At 44.7% G+C, this 20,144-nt stretch overlaps 1 protein-coding gene across 1 annotated transcript in view; it reads right to left on the reverse strand.

Moving 5' to 3' along the window:
- LOC124718758 (carbonic anhydrase-like) overlaps window positions 1-20,144 on the reverse strand; it is an 88,097-nt gene that overhangs the window by 16,079 nt on the left and 51,874 nt on the right. The window contains exons 4-5 of the mRNA XM_047244372.1: window positions 8,110-8,254; window positions 2,253-2,358 (exon numbers count right to left, since the gene is read on the reverse strand). Coding sequence (XP_047100328.1) covers window positions 2,253-2,358; window positions 8,110-8,254 — 251 coding nt within the window. The remainder of the gene's footprint in view (window positions 1-2,252; window positions 2,359-8,109; window positions 8,255-20,144) is intronic.

The raw sequence follows: 20,144 nt of genomic DNA on the forward strand, positions 1-20,144 counted from the left end.
AAATATGCCGTTGTCAAGCACTTATATAAGAAAGGCCGTAGGACAGGTGTCAATAACTACAGATCTATTTCACTGCTAGTACCATTTTCCAAATTGTTGAGAAGGTAATGTGTTCTGTATTAGTATCTCACCTGAGCAACAATAATATCCTCAATAAATCGCAGTCTGGATTTCAGAAGAGTTTCTCTACTGGGACTGCCATTTACATGTTCATGCAACAAATTCTACAAGTGTTGTTGTTGTTGTGGCCTTCAGTCCTGAGACTGGTTTGATGCAGCTCTCCATGCTACAGTAAAGCTGCATGTCCTCGGGAAAAATTACGGCTGTAGTTTCCCCTTGCTTTCAGCTGTTCGCAGTACCAGCACAGCAAGGCCGTTTTGGCTAATGTTACAAGGCCAGATCAGTCAATCATCCAGACTGTTGCCCCTGCAACTACTGAAAAGGCTGCTGCCCCTCTTCAGGAACCACATGTTTGTCTGGCCTCTCAACAGATACCCCTCCGTTGTGGTGGCACCTTCGGTACTGCCATCTGTATCGCTGAGGCACGCAAGCCTCCCCACCAACGGCAAGGTCCATGGTTCATGGGGGGGATTCTACAAGTATAAATAATAAAACAGTGGAATTTGACTGTGTGAATTACAGTAATTGAAGCTCTATCTGATCGATGATATAGCCTACAACTGGGTAATATCAAATCTAACCAAAAGAGTGCAGGAAATTGTACTTAGTAATTCAGACTGGGGAGAAATCACGTATGGGGTTCCCCAAGGCTCAATATAAGGGCCACTATTGTTCCTCAAATATGTAAATGATATCCAGTCTAATATAGAACAAGCATAATTAGTTCTTTTTTGCAGATGGCACTAGTATTGAAATCAATCCAAGCACACATACAGAAACAGAAAAGATGGTAAACTATGTCCTTGAAAGTATGATTGATTGGTTTTCTGTAACTGTTTTCACCCTCAGTTTTAAAAAGATACAACATATACCGTTCTGCACATCTAGGGGTACTATACCATTGGTAAATTTAACACATGGTGAGGAAATAATAAATAGGGTGGAAGCTTCAAAATTCTTAGGCATCCATATTGATGAGAATTTGAACAGGGGAAAGCATGCCTTGAAACTCCTAAAACAGCTCAGCTACATTTGTATTTAGAATTATTATAGATCTTGAGGAGAGAGAAATCAGAAAGTTGAAGTATTTGGGACATTTTCATTCAGTAATGTCATATGGAATAATGCCCTGGGGTAACTCCTACTTATGAAAGAAAGTGTTCGTTGCTCAAAAACATGCTGTACGAATAATATGTACTGCTCACCCACGATCATGTTGTAGACATCTGTTTGAGGAGTTGGGCATTCTTACTACTGCTTCCCGGTATATTTATTCCCTCACGAAGTTTGTTTTAAATAATCCACTGCAGTTCAAAATGAACAATAATGTACATAATTACAATACCAGAAGGAAAAATGAGATTCATAACCCCACGTTAACGTCGACTTTTTTTTAAGTACGAAAAGGGGTGCACAATTCTGCAGTTAAAATTCTTTGTTAAATTACCAGTGATATAAAATGTCTGACAGACAGCAAAGTAAATACGCAGCTTCTGTTCTTTCAGACAGGAAATTTACAGGGATCAGTGAAATGTTGCGATTTCTGAGGGTAACGGGCAGGGACATTATGTCAATAATGTGTGGACAGGTTGAAGATTTGAGTCGGTCGAGGACCGTGTGTGAATGACCAAGATGGAGCCGGCACGGTAGCTCAGCGTGCTCGGTCAGAGAGGTAGCTGTCCTTTGTAATAAAAAAGAAAAAAAACTGAGTTGATGTATCAACAATGAACTTCGACAAGTGTCATAGGACATACGCCCTGAACAAATACACCGATCAGTTACGAACAAAATGAGATTAATAAGAAAAAAAAGGTGCTCAAGGCAACCAATCACTAGAAATGGAAAAGTCCGGGTTTGAGTCCAGGTCTGGTCAAAATTTTCAACTTTCCTCATTGATGCATTTAATGCCCAATGGCTGCTTATGTCTTCATTTCCCTTTTATGCTGAAGTTTTATTATTCTGTGTCTTTTATTCACATTCATCTGATAAAAAACTTTATTTGAGTGCTGAATACTTTGCTGTCATGTGCCCAGTCCAACAGATTACGATGATCAGTATCATCATCAGTTGTTCACCCATCTACTTTGAGCTTCAGTTTGGATTTTAGAACCTCGACGATCAAAAGAGCTCACCTGGAAGAAGAAAGCGAGGACGACGAGCCCATCTGGTTTCTGCATGGCTTCATTCAGCGACGAGTACTTCATGTTGCGGTGGACGATGTGCATCTCCATCGGAAACCTGTGAACAGGGAGTAGACAAGGCAGGTATTTCAGACCGCATGAAATCAGTGAAATACAGAATGCTATTTGAACATGCTAATTATACACTCTAAGACAAAAGAAAGGAAAAAAAAAATCGACGCACTATGAAGGAATTGTCCGAATGGGCTGGAAATCGGAAGACGTGATGTACATGTACCGCCAAACAAATTGGGTATTGTAAGCTAGATTATGTACTGTGTAAGCCTAGGGACCGACGACCTCAGTAGTTTAGTCCCATAGGAAATTACCGCCACGATGGACACGAATGCACACTCTGTGATGATATCGCACACAGGCCACAAGATCGGGAGGGAGTTCTTGCGGTAGGACGTTCCATTCTTCCAGCAGCGCATTTGACAACTGCTGGATGGTCGCTGGTGCATGTGGACGTTCTGTACATCTCCCCAATGCATCACATACGTAACCGATAGAATTTAACTGTGGGTAACGGGCAGGCTGGTGCATTCATCAGATATCCTGTCATTTCGAGAGCTCCTCCAACTGTGCTGTCTGATGCAGTCGCAATCGCTTCTCATTCATAAAAGGAACATCAGGGCTGAATGCACCCCTGGGAATATGCTCACAGGGAAGGAGTACAGCATCGCAATAATTTTGACAGGTGAGTGTACTTTGTTCGAAGAGCTGGGTGTTAGTATGTGTGCTGGCGTACGCTGGCGCCATCACACTGTGTAGCATAAAGGTTAAGAACCGACGGAGGCCAATGGGAAGACTCGCTGGAAACGCGCCGCCAACGCCCTCTCAGCCGCCAGTATTTAGGATCGCCGCCGCGGACGGAAGGTCCAGTTAGTCAGTCAGTTCGAGTCTGTATGCCGTGGGGTTCCGGCGTGTCACCGGGATGAGCCGCAGACCTCGTGTCTAGTGCAGAGACAGCCAGCACACAGCAACCTTACAGTGAACATAGCGGACATCTACTTCGACAGCATTGAGGCTACGTGGACTGCACAGAAGAAGGCTTGCATAACAGCACATGGAACTTTAAGTAGCTCTTTCTTTATGAATAAAGAACCCAGTTATCAATTGCGTCCAGTTTGTGTTATACAGGGTGGTCCATTGATCGTGACTGGGCCAAATATCTCACAAAATAAGCGTCAAACGGAAAGACTACAAAGGACGAAACTTGTATAGCTTCAAGGGGGAAACCAGATGGCACTATGGTTGGCCCGCTAGATGGCGCTGCCATAGGTCAAACAGATCTCAACTGCGTTTGTTAAAATAGGAACCCCTTTTTTATTACATATTCGTGTAGTACGTAAAGAAATATGAATGTTTTAGTTGGACCACTTTTTTCGCTTTGTCATAGATGGCGCTGTAAAAGTCACAAACATACGGCTCACAATTTTAGACAAACTCTTGGTAACAGGTAGGTTTTTAAAATTAAAATACAGAACGCAGGTACGTTTGGACATTCTATTTCGGTTCTTCCAATGTGATACATGTACCTTTGTGAACTTGTCGTTTCTGAGATCGCATGCTGTTGCAATGTAATTTACCTGTAAATACCACATTAATGCAATAAATGCTCAAAATGATGTCCGTCAACCTCAATGCATTTGGCAGTACGTGTAACGACATTCCTCTCAACAGCGAGTAGTTCGCCTTCCGTAATATTCGCACACGCATTGACAATGCGCTGACGCATGTTGTCAGGCGTTGTCGGTGGATCACGATAGCAAATATCCTTCAACTTTCCCCACAGAAAGAAATCCGCGGAGGTCAGATCGGGTGAACGTGCGGGCCATGGTATGGTGCTTCGACGACCAATCCACCTGTCATGAAATATTCTATTCAATACCGCTTCAACCGCACGTGAGCTATGTGCCGGACATCCGTCATGTTGGAAGTACATCGGCATTCTGTCATGCAGTGAAAAATCTTGTAGTAACATCGGTAGAACATTACGAAGGAAATCAGTATACATTGCACCATTTAGATTACCATCGGTAAAATGGGGGGCCAATTATCCTTCCTCCAATAATGCCGCACCATACATTAACCCGCCAAGGTCACTGATGTTCCACTTGTCGCAGCCATCGTGGATTTTCTGTTACCAAATAGTGCATATTATGCCGATTTACGTCACCGCTGTTGGTGAATGACGCTTCGTCGCTAAATAGAATGCGTGCAAAAAATCTTTCATCGTCTCGTAATTTCTCTTGTGCCCAGTGGCAGAACTGTACACGACGTTCAAAGTCGTCGCCATACAATTCCTGCTGCATAGAAATATGGTACGGCTGCAATCAATGTTGATGTAGCATTCTCAACACCGAAGTTTTTGAGATTTCCGATTCTCGCGCAATTTGTCTGCTACTGATGTGTGGATTAGCCGCGACAGCAGCTAAAACACCTACTTGGGCATCATCATTTGTTGCAGGTCGCGGTTGACGTTTCACATGTGGCTGAACACTACCTGTTTCCTTAAATAACGTAACTATCCGGCGAACGGTCCGGACACTTGGATGATGTCGTCCAGGATACCGAGGAGCATACATTGCAAAATGGTTCAAATGGCTCTGAGCACTATGGGACTCAACTGCTTTGGTCATAAGTCCCCTACAACTTAGAACTACTTAAACCTAACTAACCTAAGGACATCACACACATCCATGCCCGAGGCAGGATTCGAACCTGCGACCGTAGCAGTCGCACGGTTCCGGATTGCGCGCCTAGAACCGCGAGACCACCGCGGCCGGCCATACATTGCACACGCCCGTTGGGCATTTTGATCACAATAGCCACACATCAACACGATATTGACCTTTTCCGCAATTGGTAAACGGTCCATTTTAACACGGGTAATGTATCACGAAGCAAATACCGTCCGCACTGGCGGAATGTTACGTGATGCCACGTACTTATACGTTTGTGACTATTACAGCGCCATCTATCACCAAGCGAAGAAAGTGGTCCAACTAAAACATTCCTATTTCTTTACGTATTACACGGATATGTAATAAAAAATGAGGGTTTCTTTTTTAAAAAAACGCAGTTGATATCCGTTTGACCTATGGCAGCGCCATCTAGTGGGCCAACCATAGCGCCACCTGGTTTCCCCCTTCAAGCTAGACAAGTTTCGTTCTTTGTAGTTTTTTCGTTTGATGCTTATTTCGTGAGATATTTGGCCCGGTCACTATCAATGGACCACACTGTATAATTTCAGAGTATGCAAACAAATAATATGTGAATACGATGATGTGTGTCCACACTGAGTGCACCATGCCGAATACATTCTGCCACTTGTCGGTGTACCAAAGGAAGTGGAGCAACTGCACTTATTCAGTTTGGACACGAGTGTCGCACAGAAATGTGCTTGCAAGGTGTTCTGGCATTCACCACTAGATGGAGATGTCACTCTTTTTGTAGTCTTGTACCACAAGGAAGCAAGGGAGAGGATGTTGTTACGTGTGGCCGGCATCCTCTTTTCTTTGCCTAAATGGTGTCGAGAGGGTGTTGGCAGCGAGCTGCTTGTCAGTTTGTCTCTGGCACCTCTCGTGATAGGCGCACTTGATCCAGCGCCCTCTAATCCATCCTCGTGCTTCATCTTTGCCGACCAGTGTGCTGGCGAGAGATTATGCTGCACACTTGTCAGAAGGGTGGTGGAGGTTAATTCATCAGAGTTCAACCAGTTTGCACGAAATATTTATAGAATATATGCGCAAACCTTCCTTGTGGTTCAAATCGCTCTGAGCACTATGGGACTTAACATCTGAGGTCATCAGTCTCCTAGAACTTAGAAACTTAAGGACATCACACACATCCATGCCCGAGGCAGGATTCGAACTTGCGACAGTAGCAGTCCCACAGTTCCAGACTGAAGCACCGAGAACCGCTCGGCCACTGCGGCCGGCCCTTCCTTGTGAATTGGTCTATCTACTAGTGAGAACATTATCAAACTCCCTACAGTAGTTGCTGAGATTAGCTCAAACATACAGACAGAACCACATTGACTGCCTTTATTTAATACACTACTGACCATTAAAATTGCTACACCAAGAAGAAATGCAGATGATAAACGGATATTCATTGGACAAATATATTGTATTATAACTGACATGTGATTTCATTTTCACGCAATTTGGGTGCTTAGATCCTGAGAAATCAGTACCCAGAACAACCACCTCAGGCCGTAATAATGGCCTTGATACGCCTGGGCATTGAGTCAAACAGAGCTTGGGTGGCGTGTACAGGTACAGCTGCCCATGTAGCTTCAACACTGTTCCACAGTTCATGAAGATTAGTGACTGGCGTATTGTGACGAGCCAGTTGCTCGGCCATCATTGACCAGACGTTTTCAATTGGTGAGAGAGCTGGAGAATGTGCTGGTCAGGGCAGCAGTCGAACATTTTCTGTATCCAGAAAGGCCTGTACAAGACATGCAACATGCGGTCGTGCATTATCCTGCTGAAGTGCAGGCTTTTGCACGGATCGAATAAAGGGTAGAGCTACATCTGAAATGTAACGTCCACAGTTCAAAGTGCCGTCAATGCGAACAAGAGGTGACCGACACGTGTAACCAATGGCACCCCATACCATCACGCCGGTTGATATGCCAGTATGGCGATGACGGATACACGCTTGCAATGTTCGTTCACCGCGATGATCCTGTAAACAGAACCTGGATTCATCCGAAAAAATGACGGTTTGCCATTCGTGCACCCAGGTTCGTCGTTTAGTACACCATCGCAGGCGCTCCTGTCTGTGATGCAGCGTTAAGCGTAACCGCAGCCACGGTCTCAGAGCTGATAGTCCGGGCTGCTGCTAACATCGTCGAACTGTTCGTGCAGATGGTTGTTGTCTTGCAAACGTCCCCATCTGTTGACTCAGGGATCGAGACGTGGCTACACGATCCGCTTCAGCCATGCGAATAAGATGCCTGTCATCTCGACTGCTAGTGATACGAGGACGTTCTGATTACCGTCCTGAACCCACCGATTCCATATTCTGCTAACAGTCATTGGATCTCGACCGAGGCGAGCAGCAATGTTGCGATACGATAAACCGCAATCGCGATAGGCTACAATCCGACCTTTATCAAAGTCGGAAACGTGATGGTACGCATTTCCCTCCTCACACGAGGCATCACAACAACGTTTCACCAGGCAACGCCGGCAAACTGCTGTTTGTGTATGAGAAATCGGTTGGAAACTTTCCTCATGTGAGCACGTTGTAGGTGTCGCCACCGGCGCCAAATTTGTGCGAATTCTCTGAAAAGCTAATCATTTGCATATCACAGCATCTTCTACCTTTTGGTTAAATTTCGCGTCTGTAGCACGTCATCTTCGTGGTGTAGCAATTTTAATGGCCAGTGGTGTATATGTGTACAACAGAAAGGAGATAGATAGATTAACGGTACAAAGGGCTGGTTGGTTAATTGGGGGGAGAGGACCAACAGCTAAGTCTTCGGTCCCATGAGATCAGGGAAGAGTGGGGAAGCAAATTGGTCGTGCTCTTTCAAAGGAACCATCCCGGCATTTGCCTGAACCGATTTAAGGAAAGCACGGAAACCTAAATCAGGATGGCCAGGGCAAGTTTAAACCGTCGTCCTCCAGAGTGCGAGTCCAGTGTGTTAACCACTGCGCCACCTCGCTCGGTCACTACAAATGGACAGAGTACCGTGAGCGTACTGCGGAACTATCTATTGGTTCACGCTTAACGACAAAGCTGCGTTTATAACGAACGCTGGTGGATCTTGAGCACCTGCGCCGCTTACCTGATGCTGTTGAGGACGTGCTCGCTGCCCCTGGAGAAGCGGTGGCCCCAGTGGAAGTGGAAGCTCTCCAGCTGGTACTCGTGGAGCAGCAGAGCACCGAACACCTTCGGCCATGATTCCCCCGTCACCGCCGGCCGCAGGGACACTGCCAACACACACAAGTAGGCGGATGTCCGTCATCCTGTCTACATCTACATCTACATCTACATCCATACTCCATACATACTGCGTGTAGCGCAGGCTACCTTGAGTACCTCTATCGGTTCTCCCTTCTATTCCAGTCTCGTATTGTTCGTGGAAAGAAGGATTGTCGGTATGCTTCTGTGTGGGCTCTAATCTCTCTCTGATTTTATCCTCATGGCCTCTTCGCGAGATATACGTAGGAGGGAGCAATATACTGCTTGACTCTTCGGTGAAGGTATGTTCTGGAAACTTTAACAAAAGCCCGTACCGTGCTACTGAGCGTCTCTCCTGCAGAGTCTTCCATGTAGTTTATCTATCATCTCCGTAACGCTTTCGCGATCACTAAATGATCCTGTAAGGAAGCGCGCTGCTCTCCGTTGGATCGTCTCTATCTCTTCTATCAACACTATCTGGTACGGATCCCACACTGCTGAGCAGTATTCAAGCAGTGGGCGAACAAGCGTACTGTAACCTACTTCCTTTATTTTCGGATTGCATTTCCTTAGGTTTCTTCCAATGAATCTCAGTCTGGCATATGCTTTACCGACGATCAACTTTATATGATCATTCCATTTTAAATCACTCCTAATGCGCGCTCCCAGATAATTTATGGAATTAACTGCTTCCAGTTGCTGACCTGCTATTTCGTAGTTAAATGATAAGGGATCTCTCTTTCTATGTATTCTCAGCACATTATACTTGTGTACATTGAGATTGAATTGCCATTCCCTGCACCATGCGTCGATTCGTTGCAGATCCTCCTGTATTTCAGTACAATTTTCCATTTTTACAACCTCTCGATACACCACAGCACCATCCGCAAAAAGCCTCAGTGAACTTCCGACGTCATCCACAAGGTCATTTATGTATATTGTGAATAGCAACGGTCCTACGACACTCCCCTGCGGCACACCTGAAATCACTCTTACTTCGGAAGACTTCTCTCCATTGAGAATGACGTGCTGCTGTTCAAACAGCTCTCCATACAGGGGACTGTGTCAGTTGTAAGGGTTCAATAAAGCAATAGACGCACACAACTAATGCATTGCAGGCCGCATATTTGAGTTTTTATGCAATCAAGGAAAGGAAAAACTTTTGTGCTACAAATTTACGGAAGCACCACTGGTGTAGGCACTCGTATTCAAATGCAGAGATACGTAAACAGGCAGAATACAGCGTACGCTTGTACGTATAAGACAACTAGTGTGTGGTGCAATTGCTAGATCGGTTACTACATCTACATTTACATTTCCACTCCGCAAGCCACGCAACGGTCTGTGGCGGAGGGCACTTTACGTGCCACTGTCATTACCTCCCTTTCCTGTTCCAGTCGCCTATGGTTCGCGGGAAGAACGACTGCCGGAAAGCCTCCGTGCGCGCTCGAATCTCTCTAATTTTACATTCGTGATCTTCTCTGGAGCTATAAGTAGGGTAAAGCAATATATTCGATACCTCATCCAGAAACGCACCCTCTCGAAACTTGGACAGCAAGCTACACCGCGATGCAGAGCGCCTCTCTTGCAGAGTCTGCCACTTGAGTTTGCTAAACATCTCCGTAACGCTATCACGCTTACCAAAGAATCCTGTGACGAAACGCGCCGCTCTTCTTTGCATCTTCTCTATTTCCTCCGTCAACCCGACCTGGTACAGATCCCACACTGATGAGCAATACTCAAGTACAGGTCGAACGAGTGTTTTGTAAGCCACCTCCTTTGTTGATGGACTACATTTTCTAATGACTCTCCCAATGAATCTCAACCTGGTACCCACCTTACCAACAATTAATTTTATATGATCATTCCACTTCAGATCGTTCCGCACACATACTCCCAGATATTTTACAGAAGTAACTGCTACCAGTGTTTGTTCCGCTATCATATAATCATACAATAAAGGATCCTTCTTTCTATGTATTCGCAATACATTACATTTGTCTATGTTAAGGGTCAGTTGCCACTCCCTGCACCAAGTGCCTATCCGCTGCAGATCTTCCTGCATTTCGCTGCAATTTCCTAATGCTGCAACTTTTCTGTATACTACAGCATCATCCGCGAAAAGCCGCATGGAACTTCCGACACTATCCACTGGGTCATTTATATATATTTTGCTGCTACAGTGGCAGGTTATCAAGATCTAGATGAGTTTGAACGTGGTGTTATAGTGGGCGCACGAGCGATAGGACCCAGCATCACGGAGGTAGCAATGAATTCGGGATTTTCCTGCACGACCATTTCACGAGTGTACTGTGACTATCAGAAATCCGGTAAAACATCAAATGATCCTGCAAGAACGGGACCAACGATGGCTGAAGAGAATCGTTCAATGTGTGAGAAGTGCAACCCTTCCTCAAACTGCTGCAGTTTTCAATGCTGGATCATCAACAAGTGTAAGCTTACAAACCATTCAACGAAACGTCAAGGATATGGGCTTCTGGAGCCGAAGGCCCACTCATGTACCTTTGATGACAGCACGACACCAAGATTTACGGCTCGCCTGGGCCCGTCAACACCGACATTGGACTGTTGCTGACTGGAAACAAGTTGCCTGAAGAGTCTCGTTTCAAATTCTTCTGAGCGGGTGGGCGTGTACGGCGACAACCTCACGAACCTTGTCAGCAGGGGACTGTTCAAGCTTGTGGAGGCTCTGTAATGGTGTGGGGCGTGTGCAGTTGGAGTGATATGCGACCCCTGATACGTCTAGATACGAGTCTGGCAGGTGACACGTGCGTAAACATTCTGTCTGATCACCGACATCCATTCATGTCCATTGTGCATTCCGACGGACTTGGGCAATTACAGCAGGACAATGCGACACACCACACGTCCAAAATTGATACACAATGGCTCCAGGAACACTCTTCTGAATTTAAACACTTCCGCTAGCCACCAAACTCCCCAGACCCAGTCAGTTTGCTGGTTCGGAATAGTCGGACGGGGAAAGCCTAATGGTTCCACATCTCTCAGGTCAAGGGAGGGAGCTAGCTCTTGTCTCTTGTCTTGGACGAATGGGGGACAGTTTATGGCTGCCACGCCACGCCATTTGCACGAAACGGTTCTGATATTGTGACACGGAGAGTTAACGTTCTGGAAGGTGCCATCACTGTCATTGAAGAGATATGCATAGGTGACAAAAGTTGTGTGATAGCGATATATGCACGTTGCAAGGCATATCTAGGATGCCTAGCAACGTGCTGTTCACAAAAGATCTCCACCCCCCTTGTACTGTTGCGGATTTATGAAAAGCCCTGCAGGATTCACGGTGTCAGTTCCCCGCCAGCACTACTTCAGACATTAGTCGCGTCCATGCCACGTCATGTTGCGGTGCTTCTGCGTGATCCCTGAGACTGTACACGATATTAGTCAGGTGTACCAGTTTCTTTGGCTCTTCAGTGTAGTTTTATTGTGTAGACCAGATGTGGCTTCAATTCAAAGAAACTGTATCGACAGCAATTGAGAGATTTATACAAAATAAATTAACAAACGGCGGTGCTGATTCCCCTTGGTATACAAAACGAATCAGATCACTGTTGCAGAAACAACGAAAAAAGTATGCTACATTTAAACGAACGCAAAGTCTCCAAGACTGGCGAAGTTTACAGAAATTTTTAACGCTGACTTCAGTACGAGACGTTTATAATAGTTCCACAACGGAACTTTTTCTCGAAATCTGGCAGAAGATCCAAAGAAATTCTGGTCGTATGTAAGACATGCTAGAGGCAAGACAGTCAATGCCTTCCTTGCGCGATGAAACTGGAAATACTATCGATAACAGCGTTGTCAAACCGGGGCTGCAAACACAGCCTTCCGAAATTCCTTTATCAAAGAAGACGTAGTAAATATTCCAGAATTCGAATCAAGAACAGCTGTCAACATGACTAACTCAGAAGTAGGTATCCTCGGAATAGTGAAGCAGCTTAAATCACTTAATTAAAGCAAAGTCTTCCGACCCGGACTGTATGCCAATTAGGTTCATTTAAGAGTATGCTGATGCTATAGCTCCATTCTTAACAATCATATATAACCGCTCGCTCGACGAAGGATCCATACCCAAAGGCTGGAAATTTGCACAGGTCATACCAATATTCAAGAAAGGCAGTAACAGTTCAAATGGTTCAAATGGCTCTGAAGACTATGGGACTTAACATCTGAGGTCACCAGTCCCCTAGAACTTAGAACTGCTTAAACATATTTAACCTAAGGACAGCACACACATCCATGCCCGAGGCAGGATTCGAACCTGTGACAGTAGCGGTCGCGCGGTTCCAGAGTCAAGCGCCTAGAACCACTCGGCCACACCGGCCGGCGCAGTAACAGTTGTTGTTGTTGTGGTCTTCAGTCCTGAGACTGGTTTGTTGCAGCTCTCCATGCTACTCTATCCTGTGCAAGCTTCTTCATCTCCCAGTACCTACTGCAACCTACATCCTTCTGAATCTGCTTAGTGTATTCATCTCTTGGTCTCACTCTACGATTTTTACCCTCCACGCTGCCCTCCAATGCTAAATTTGTGATCCCTTGATGCCTCAAAACATGTCCTACCAACCGATCCCTTCTTCTAGTCAAGTTGTGCCACAAACTTCTCTTCTCCCCAATCCTATTCAGTACCTCCTCATTAGTTACGTGATCTACCCACCTTATCTTCAGCATTCTTCTGTAGCACCACATTTCGAAAGCTTCTATTCTCTTCTTGTCCAAACTAGTTATCGTCCATGTTTCACTTCCATACATGGCTACACTCCATACAAATACTTTCAGAAACGACTTCCTGACACTTAAATCTATACTTGATGTTAACAAATTTCTCTTCTTGAGAAACGCTTTCCTTGCCGTTGCCAGTCTACATTTTATATCCTCTCTACTTCGACCATCATCAGTTATTTTGCTCCCCAAATAGCAAAACTCCTTTACTACTTTAAGTGTCTCATTTACTAACCTAATTCCCTCAGCATCACCCGACTTAATTTGACTACATTCCATTATCCTCGTTTTGCTTTTGTTGATGTTCATCTTATATGCTCCTTTCAAGACACTGTCCATTCCGTTCAACTGCTCTTCCAAGTCCTTTGCTGTCTCTGACAGAATTACAATGTCATCGGCGAACCTCAGAGTTTTTATTTCTTCTCCATGGATTTTAATACCTACTCCGAAATTTTCTTTTGTTTCCTTTACTGTACAGTAACAGTACTATACTAAATTACAGGCCCATATCTTTAACGTTGATATGCAGCAGGATACTGGAACATATATTGCGTTAGATCATTATGAATTACCTCTACATCTACATCTACATTTATACTCCGCAAGCCACCCAACGATGTGTGGCGGAGGGCACTTTACGTGCCACTGTCATTACCTCCCTTTCCTGTTCCAGTCGCCTATGGTTCGCGGGAAGAACGACTGCCGGAAAGCCTCCATGCGCGCTCGAATCTCTCTATTTTTACATTCGTCATCTCCTCGGGAGGTATAATTAGGGGGAAGCAATATATTCGATACCTCATCCAGAAACGCACCCTCTCGAAACCTGGCGAGCAAGCTACACCGCGATGCAGAGCGCCTCTCTTGCAGAGTCTGCCACCTGAGTTTGCTAAACATCTCCGTAACGCTATCACGGTTGCCAAATAACCCTGTGACGAAACGCGCCACTCTTCTTTGGATCTTCTCCATCTCCTCCGTCAGCCCGACCTGGTACGGATCCCACACTGATGAGCAATACTCAAGTATAGGTCGAACGAGTGTCCTGTAAGCCACCTCCTTTGTTGATGGACTACATTTTCTAAGGACTCTCCCAATTAATGTCAACCTGGTACCCGCCTTACCAACAAATAATTTTATATGATCATTCCACTTCAAATCGTTCCGCACGCATACTCCCAGATATTTTACAGAAGTAACTGCTACCAGTGTTTGTTCCGCTATCATATAATCATACAATAAAGGATCCTTCTTTCTATGTATTCGCAATACATTACATTTGTCTATGTTAAGGGACAGTTGCCACTCCCTGCACCAAGTGCCTATCCGCTGCAGATCTTCCTGCATTTCGCTGCAATTTTCTAATGCTGCAACTTCTCTGAATACTACAGCATCATCCGCGAAAAGCCGCATGGAACTTCCGACACTATCTACTAGGTCATTTATATATATTGTGAAAAGCAATGGCCCCATAACACTCCCCTGTGGCACGCCAGAGGTTACTTTAACGTCTGTAGACGTCTCTCCATTGAGAACAACATGCTGTGTTCTGTTTGCTAAAAACTCTTCAATCCAGCCACACAGCTGGTCTGATATTCCGTAGGCTCTTACTTTGTTTATCAGGCGACAGTGCGGGACTGTATCGAACGCCTTCCGGAAGTCAAGGAAAGTAGCATCTACCTGGGAGCCTGTATCCAATATTTTCTGGGTCTCGTGAACAAATAAAGCGAGTTGGGTCTCGGGTTTCCAGAAACGCCTGCGCATTGAGTCAAACAGAGCTTGGATGGCGTGTACAGGTACAGCTGCCCATGCAGCTTCAACACGATCCCACAGTTCATCAAGAGTAGTGACTGGCGTATTGTGACGAGCCAGTTGCTCGGCCACCATTGACCAAACGTATTCAATTAGTGAGAGATCTGGAGAATGTGCTGGCCAGACCAGCAGTCGAACATGCAACATGCGGTCGTGCATTATCCTTCTGAAATGTAGGGTTTCGCAGGGATCGAATGAAGGGTAGAGCCACGGGTCGTAACACATCTGAAATGTAACGTCCACCGTTCAAAGTGCCGTCAGTTCTAACAAGAGGCGAACGAGACGTGTAACCAATGGCACCCCATACAATCACGCCGGGTGATATTCCAGTATGGCGCTGACGTATACACGCTTCCAATGTGCGTTCACCGCCATGTCGCCAAACACGGATGCGACCATCATGATGCTGTAAACAGAACCTGGATTCATTCGAAAAAATGACGTTTTGCCATTCGTGCACCCAGGTTCGTCGTTGAGTACATCATCGCAGGCGCTCCTGTCTGTGATGCTGTGTCAAGGGTAACCGCAGCCATGGTCTCCGAGCTGATAGTCCGTGCAGCTACAAACGTCGTCGAACTGTTCGGGCAGATGGTTGTCGTCTTGCAAACGTCCCCATCTGTTGACTCAGGGATCGAGACGTGGCTGCACGATCCGTTACAGCCATGCGGATAAGATGCCTGTCATCTCGACTGCTAGTGATAAGAGGCCGATGGGATCCAGCACGGCGTTCCGTATTACCCTCCTGAACCCACCGATTCTATATTCTGCTAACAGTCGTTGGATCTCGAACAACGCGAGCAGCAATGTCGCGATACGATAAACCGCAATCGCGATAGGCTACAATCCGACCTTCATCAAAGTCGGAAACGTGATGGTACGCATTTCTCCTCCTTACGCGAGGCATCACAACAACGTTTCACCAGGCAACGCCAGTCAACTGCTGTTTGTGTATGAGAAATCGGTTGGAAACTTTCTTCATGTCAGCACGTTGTAGGTGTCGCCACCGGCGCCAACCTTGTGTGAATGCTCTGAAAAGCTAATCATTTGCATATCACAGGATCTTCTTCCTGTCGGTTAAATTTCGCGTCTGTAGCACGTCATCTTCGTGGTGTAGGAATTTTAATTGCCAGTAGTGTAACAATGAAATGGCGTGGTGATGTGGCCCTCAACTGCGTACGCTCCGACTCGGAGTTGAAAAACTAAAAGGTTTTGGCTGGTTTCGTTGTCTAGGGGCTGGGATGCGTAGTTGCCGCATTACGAGCCAAATACTGCTGAGTCTACAGTATATAATATGAATATACACATTAATCGAATGGTCGAAGGTTCCTATCACTCGGCAATCGCGAATGTAACGAAGAAATTTATAAATAAAAGAGTGCAGTAAATAAAAGCTGCAGGTACTATCTTAACGACTTTACGTGATGAGTACGATAGTAGAAGTACTTTTGAGAATGTGGTATATTTCTGCAAAATTTGATGTCGATGGTCGAGCAATTAAATAAAATGTAAGTTGAATAACAGGGAAACAATAGATTCCTACTTCACGTAATTATTTATGAACAACAACGCAGCTCGCGAGATATTCACTTCTGAACGCATACTACATTTTCAGTGCAGAACCCACGGAAATCACACAAGAGCACAGGTCGGCACTCCGAAACATTTCTATTCTCAGCGACCACGTGCAAAACTCCACACTTTACTAGTCCCTCTCGCGCCATCGCGTCCAGCACTTCCCGTGTCCTGTGCCATCTTCCCTTCAGAACTCACGAGCGCTGTGATTGGCTAGTGCGCTCTCGCCACGTCTTCAAGCCAACGCACCCACACAAACATAATGAAACACATTCGAAATACTGTGTTTACATTTAAATAAATTGAAATTAAATAAATATTCCTACGGCTGGACCATAAACACGCTCTAACACACATTATTAAATACATAAACAAATTAAATAAACATATATCAAAGGAACAGAACCGAAGTATGCCAGTAGCCTAATGTCTCTGTACTTCCTAAAACACAGTAAATAATTGATCAATTTCTTCGTGAATAGTATATATCGGATATAAACAAAGACATGTTGTTGTTGTGGTCTTCAGTCCTGAGACTGGTTTGATGCAGCTCTCCATGCTACTCTATCCTGTGCAAGCTTTTTCATCTCCCAGTACCTACTGCAACCTACATCCTTCTGAATCTGCTTAGTGTATTCATCTCTTGGTCTCCCTCTACGATTTTTACCCTCCGCGCTGCCCTCCAATGCTAAATTTGTGATCCCTTGACGCCTCAGAACATGTCCTACCAACCGATCCCTTCTTCTGGTCAAGTTGTGCCACAAACTTCTCTTCTCCCCAATCCTATTCAATACTTCCTCATTAGTTATGTGATCTACCCATCTAATCTTCAGCATTCTTCTGTAGCACCACATTTCGAAAGCTTCTATTTTCTTCTTGTCCAAACTATTTATCGTCCATGTTTCACTTCCATACATGGCTACACTCCATACGAATACTTTCAGAAATGACTTCCTGACACTTAAATCTATACTCGATGTTAACAAATTCCTCTTCTTCAGAAACGCTTTCCTTGCCATTGCCAGCCTACATTTTATATCCTCTCTACTTCGACCACCATCAGTTATTTTGCTCCCCAAATAGCAAAACTCCTTTACTACTTTAAGTGCCTCATTTCCTAATCTAATTCCCTCTGCATCACCCGACTTAATTAGACTACATTCCATTATCCTTGTTTTGCTTTTGTTGATGTTCATCTTATATCCTCCTTTCAAGACACTGTCCATTCCATTCAACTGCTCTTCCAAGTCCTTTGCTGTCTCTGACAGAATTACAATGTCATCGGCGAACCTCAAAGTTTTTATTTCTTCTCCATGAATTTTAATACCTACTCCGAATTTTTCTTTTGTTTCCTTTACTGCTTGCTCAATATACACATTGAACAACATCGGGGAGAGGCTACAACCCTGTCTCACTCCTTTCCCAACCACTGCTTCCCTTTCATGTTCCTCGACTCTTATAACTGCCATCTGGTTTCTGTACAAATTGTAAATAGCCTTTCGCTCCCTGTATTTTACCCCTGCCACCTTTAGAATTTGAAAGAGAGTATTCCAGTCAACATTGTCAAAAGCTTTCTCTAAGTCTACAAATGCTAGAAACGTAGGTTTGCCTTTCCTTAATCTTTCTTCTAAGATAAGTCGTAAGGTCAGTATTGCCTCACGTGTTCCAGTGTTTCTACGGAATCCAAACTGATCTTCCCCGAGGTTGGCTTCTACTAGTTTTTCCATTCGTCTGTAAAGAATTCGTGTTAGTATTTTGCAGCTGTGACTTATTAAACTGATAGTTCGGTAATTTTCACATCTGTCAACACCTGCTTTCTTTGGGATTGGAATTATTATATTCTTCTTGAAGTCTGAGAGTATTTCGCCTGTTTCATACATCTTGCTCACCAGATGGTAGAGTTTTGTCATGACTGGCTCTCCCACTGCCGTCAGTAGTTCCAATGGAATATTGTCTACTCCGCGGGCCTTGTTTCGACTCAGGTCTTTCAGTGCTCTGTCAAACTCTTCACGCAGTATCATATCTCCCATTTCATCTTCATCTACATCCTCTTCCATTACCATAATATTGTCCTCAAGTACATCGCCCTTGTATAGACCCTCTATATACTCCTTCCACCTTTCTGCTTTCCCTTCTTTGCTTAGAACTGGGTTTCCATCTGAGCTCTTGATATTCATACAAGTCGTTCTCTTATCTCCAAAGGTCTCTTTAATTTTCCTGTAGGCGGTATCTATCTTACCCCTAGTGAGATAGGCCTCTACATCCTTACATTTGTCCTCTAGCCATCCCTGCTTAGCCATTTTGCACTTCCTGTCGATCTCATTTTTGAGACGTTTGTATTCCTTTTTGCCTGCTTCACTTACTGTATTTTTATATTTTCTCCTTTCATCAATTAAATTCAATATTTCTTCTGTTACCCAAGGATTTCTACTAGCCCCCGTCTTTTTACCTACTTGTTCCTCTACTGCCTTCACTACTTCATCCCTCAAAGCTACCCATGCTTCTTCTACTGTATTTATTTCCCCCATTCCTGTCAATTGCTCCCTTATGCTCTCCCTGAATCTCTGTACAACCTCTGGTCCTTTTAGTTTATCCAGGTCCCATCTGCTTAAATTCCCACCTTTTTGCAGTTTCTTCAGTTTTAATCTACAGGTCATAACCAATAGATTGTGGTCAGAGTCCACATCTGCCCCTGGAAATGTCTTACAATTTAAAACCTGGTTCCTAAATCTCTGTCTTACCATTATATAATCTATCTGATACCTTTTAGTATCTCCAGGGTTCTTCCATGTATATAACCTTCTTTCATGATTCTTAAACCAAGTGTTAGTTATGATTATGTTGCGCTCTGTGCAAAATTCTACCAGGCGGCTTCCTCTTTCATTTCTGTCCCCCAATCCATATTCACCTACTATGTTTCCTTCTCTCCCTTTTCCTACACTCGAATTCCAGTCACCCATGACTATTAAATTTTCGTCTCCCTTCACAATCTGAATAATTTCTTTTATTTCATCATACATTTCTTCAATTTCTCCGTCATCTGCAGAGCTAGTTGGCATATAAACTTGTACTACTGTAGTAGGTGTGGGCTTCGTATCTATCTTGGTCACAATAATGCGTTCACTATGCTGTTTGTAGTAGCTTATCCGCATTCCTATTTTCCTATTCATTATTAAACCTACTCCTGCATTACCCCTACTTGATTTTGTGTTTATAACCCTGTATTCACCTGACCAGAAGTCTTGTTCCTCCTGCCACCGAACTTCACTAATTCCCACTATATCTAACTTTAACCTATCCATTTCCCTTTTTAAATTTTCTAACCTACCTGCCCGATTAAGGGATCTGACATTCCACGCTCCGATCCGTAGAACGCCAGTTTTCTTTCTCCTGATAACGACATCCTCTTGAGTAGTCCCCGCCCGGAGATCCGAATGGGGGACTATTTTACCTCCGGAATATTTTACCCAAGAGGACGCCATCATCTTGTAATCATACAGTAAAGCTGCATGCCCTCGGAAAAAATTACGGCTGTAGTTTCCCCTTGCTTTCAGCCGTTCGCAGTACCAGCACAGCAAGGCCGTTTTGGTTATTGTTACAAGGCCACATCAGTCAATCATCCAGACTGTTGCCCTTGCAACTACTGAAGAGGCTGCTGCCCCTCTTCAGCAACCACACGTTTGTCTGGCCTCTCAACAGATACCCCTCCGTTGTGGTTGCACCTACGGTACGGCTATCTGTATCGCTGAGGCACGCAAGCCTCCCCACCAACGGCAAGGT

This window comes from Schistocerca piceifrons, chromosome 10 (assembly GCF_021461385.2).
Source record: "Schistocerca piceifrons isolate TAMUIC-IGC-003096 chromosome 10, iqSchPice1.1, whole genome shotgun sequence".
NCBI classification, from domain to species: Eukaryota; Metazoa; Arthropoda; class Insecta; order Orthoptera; family Acrididae; genus Schistocerca; species Schistocerca piceifrons.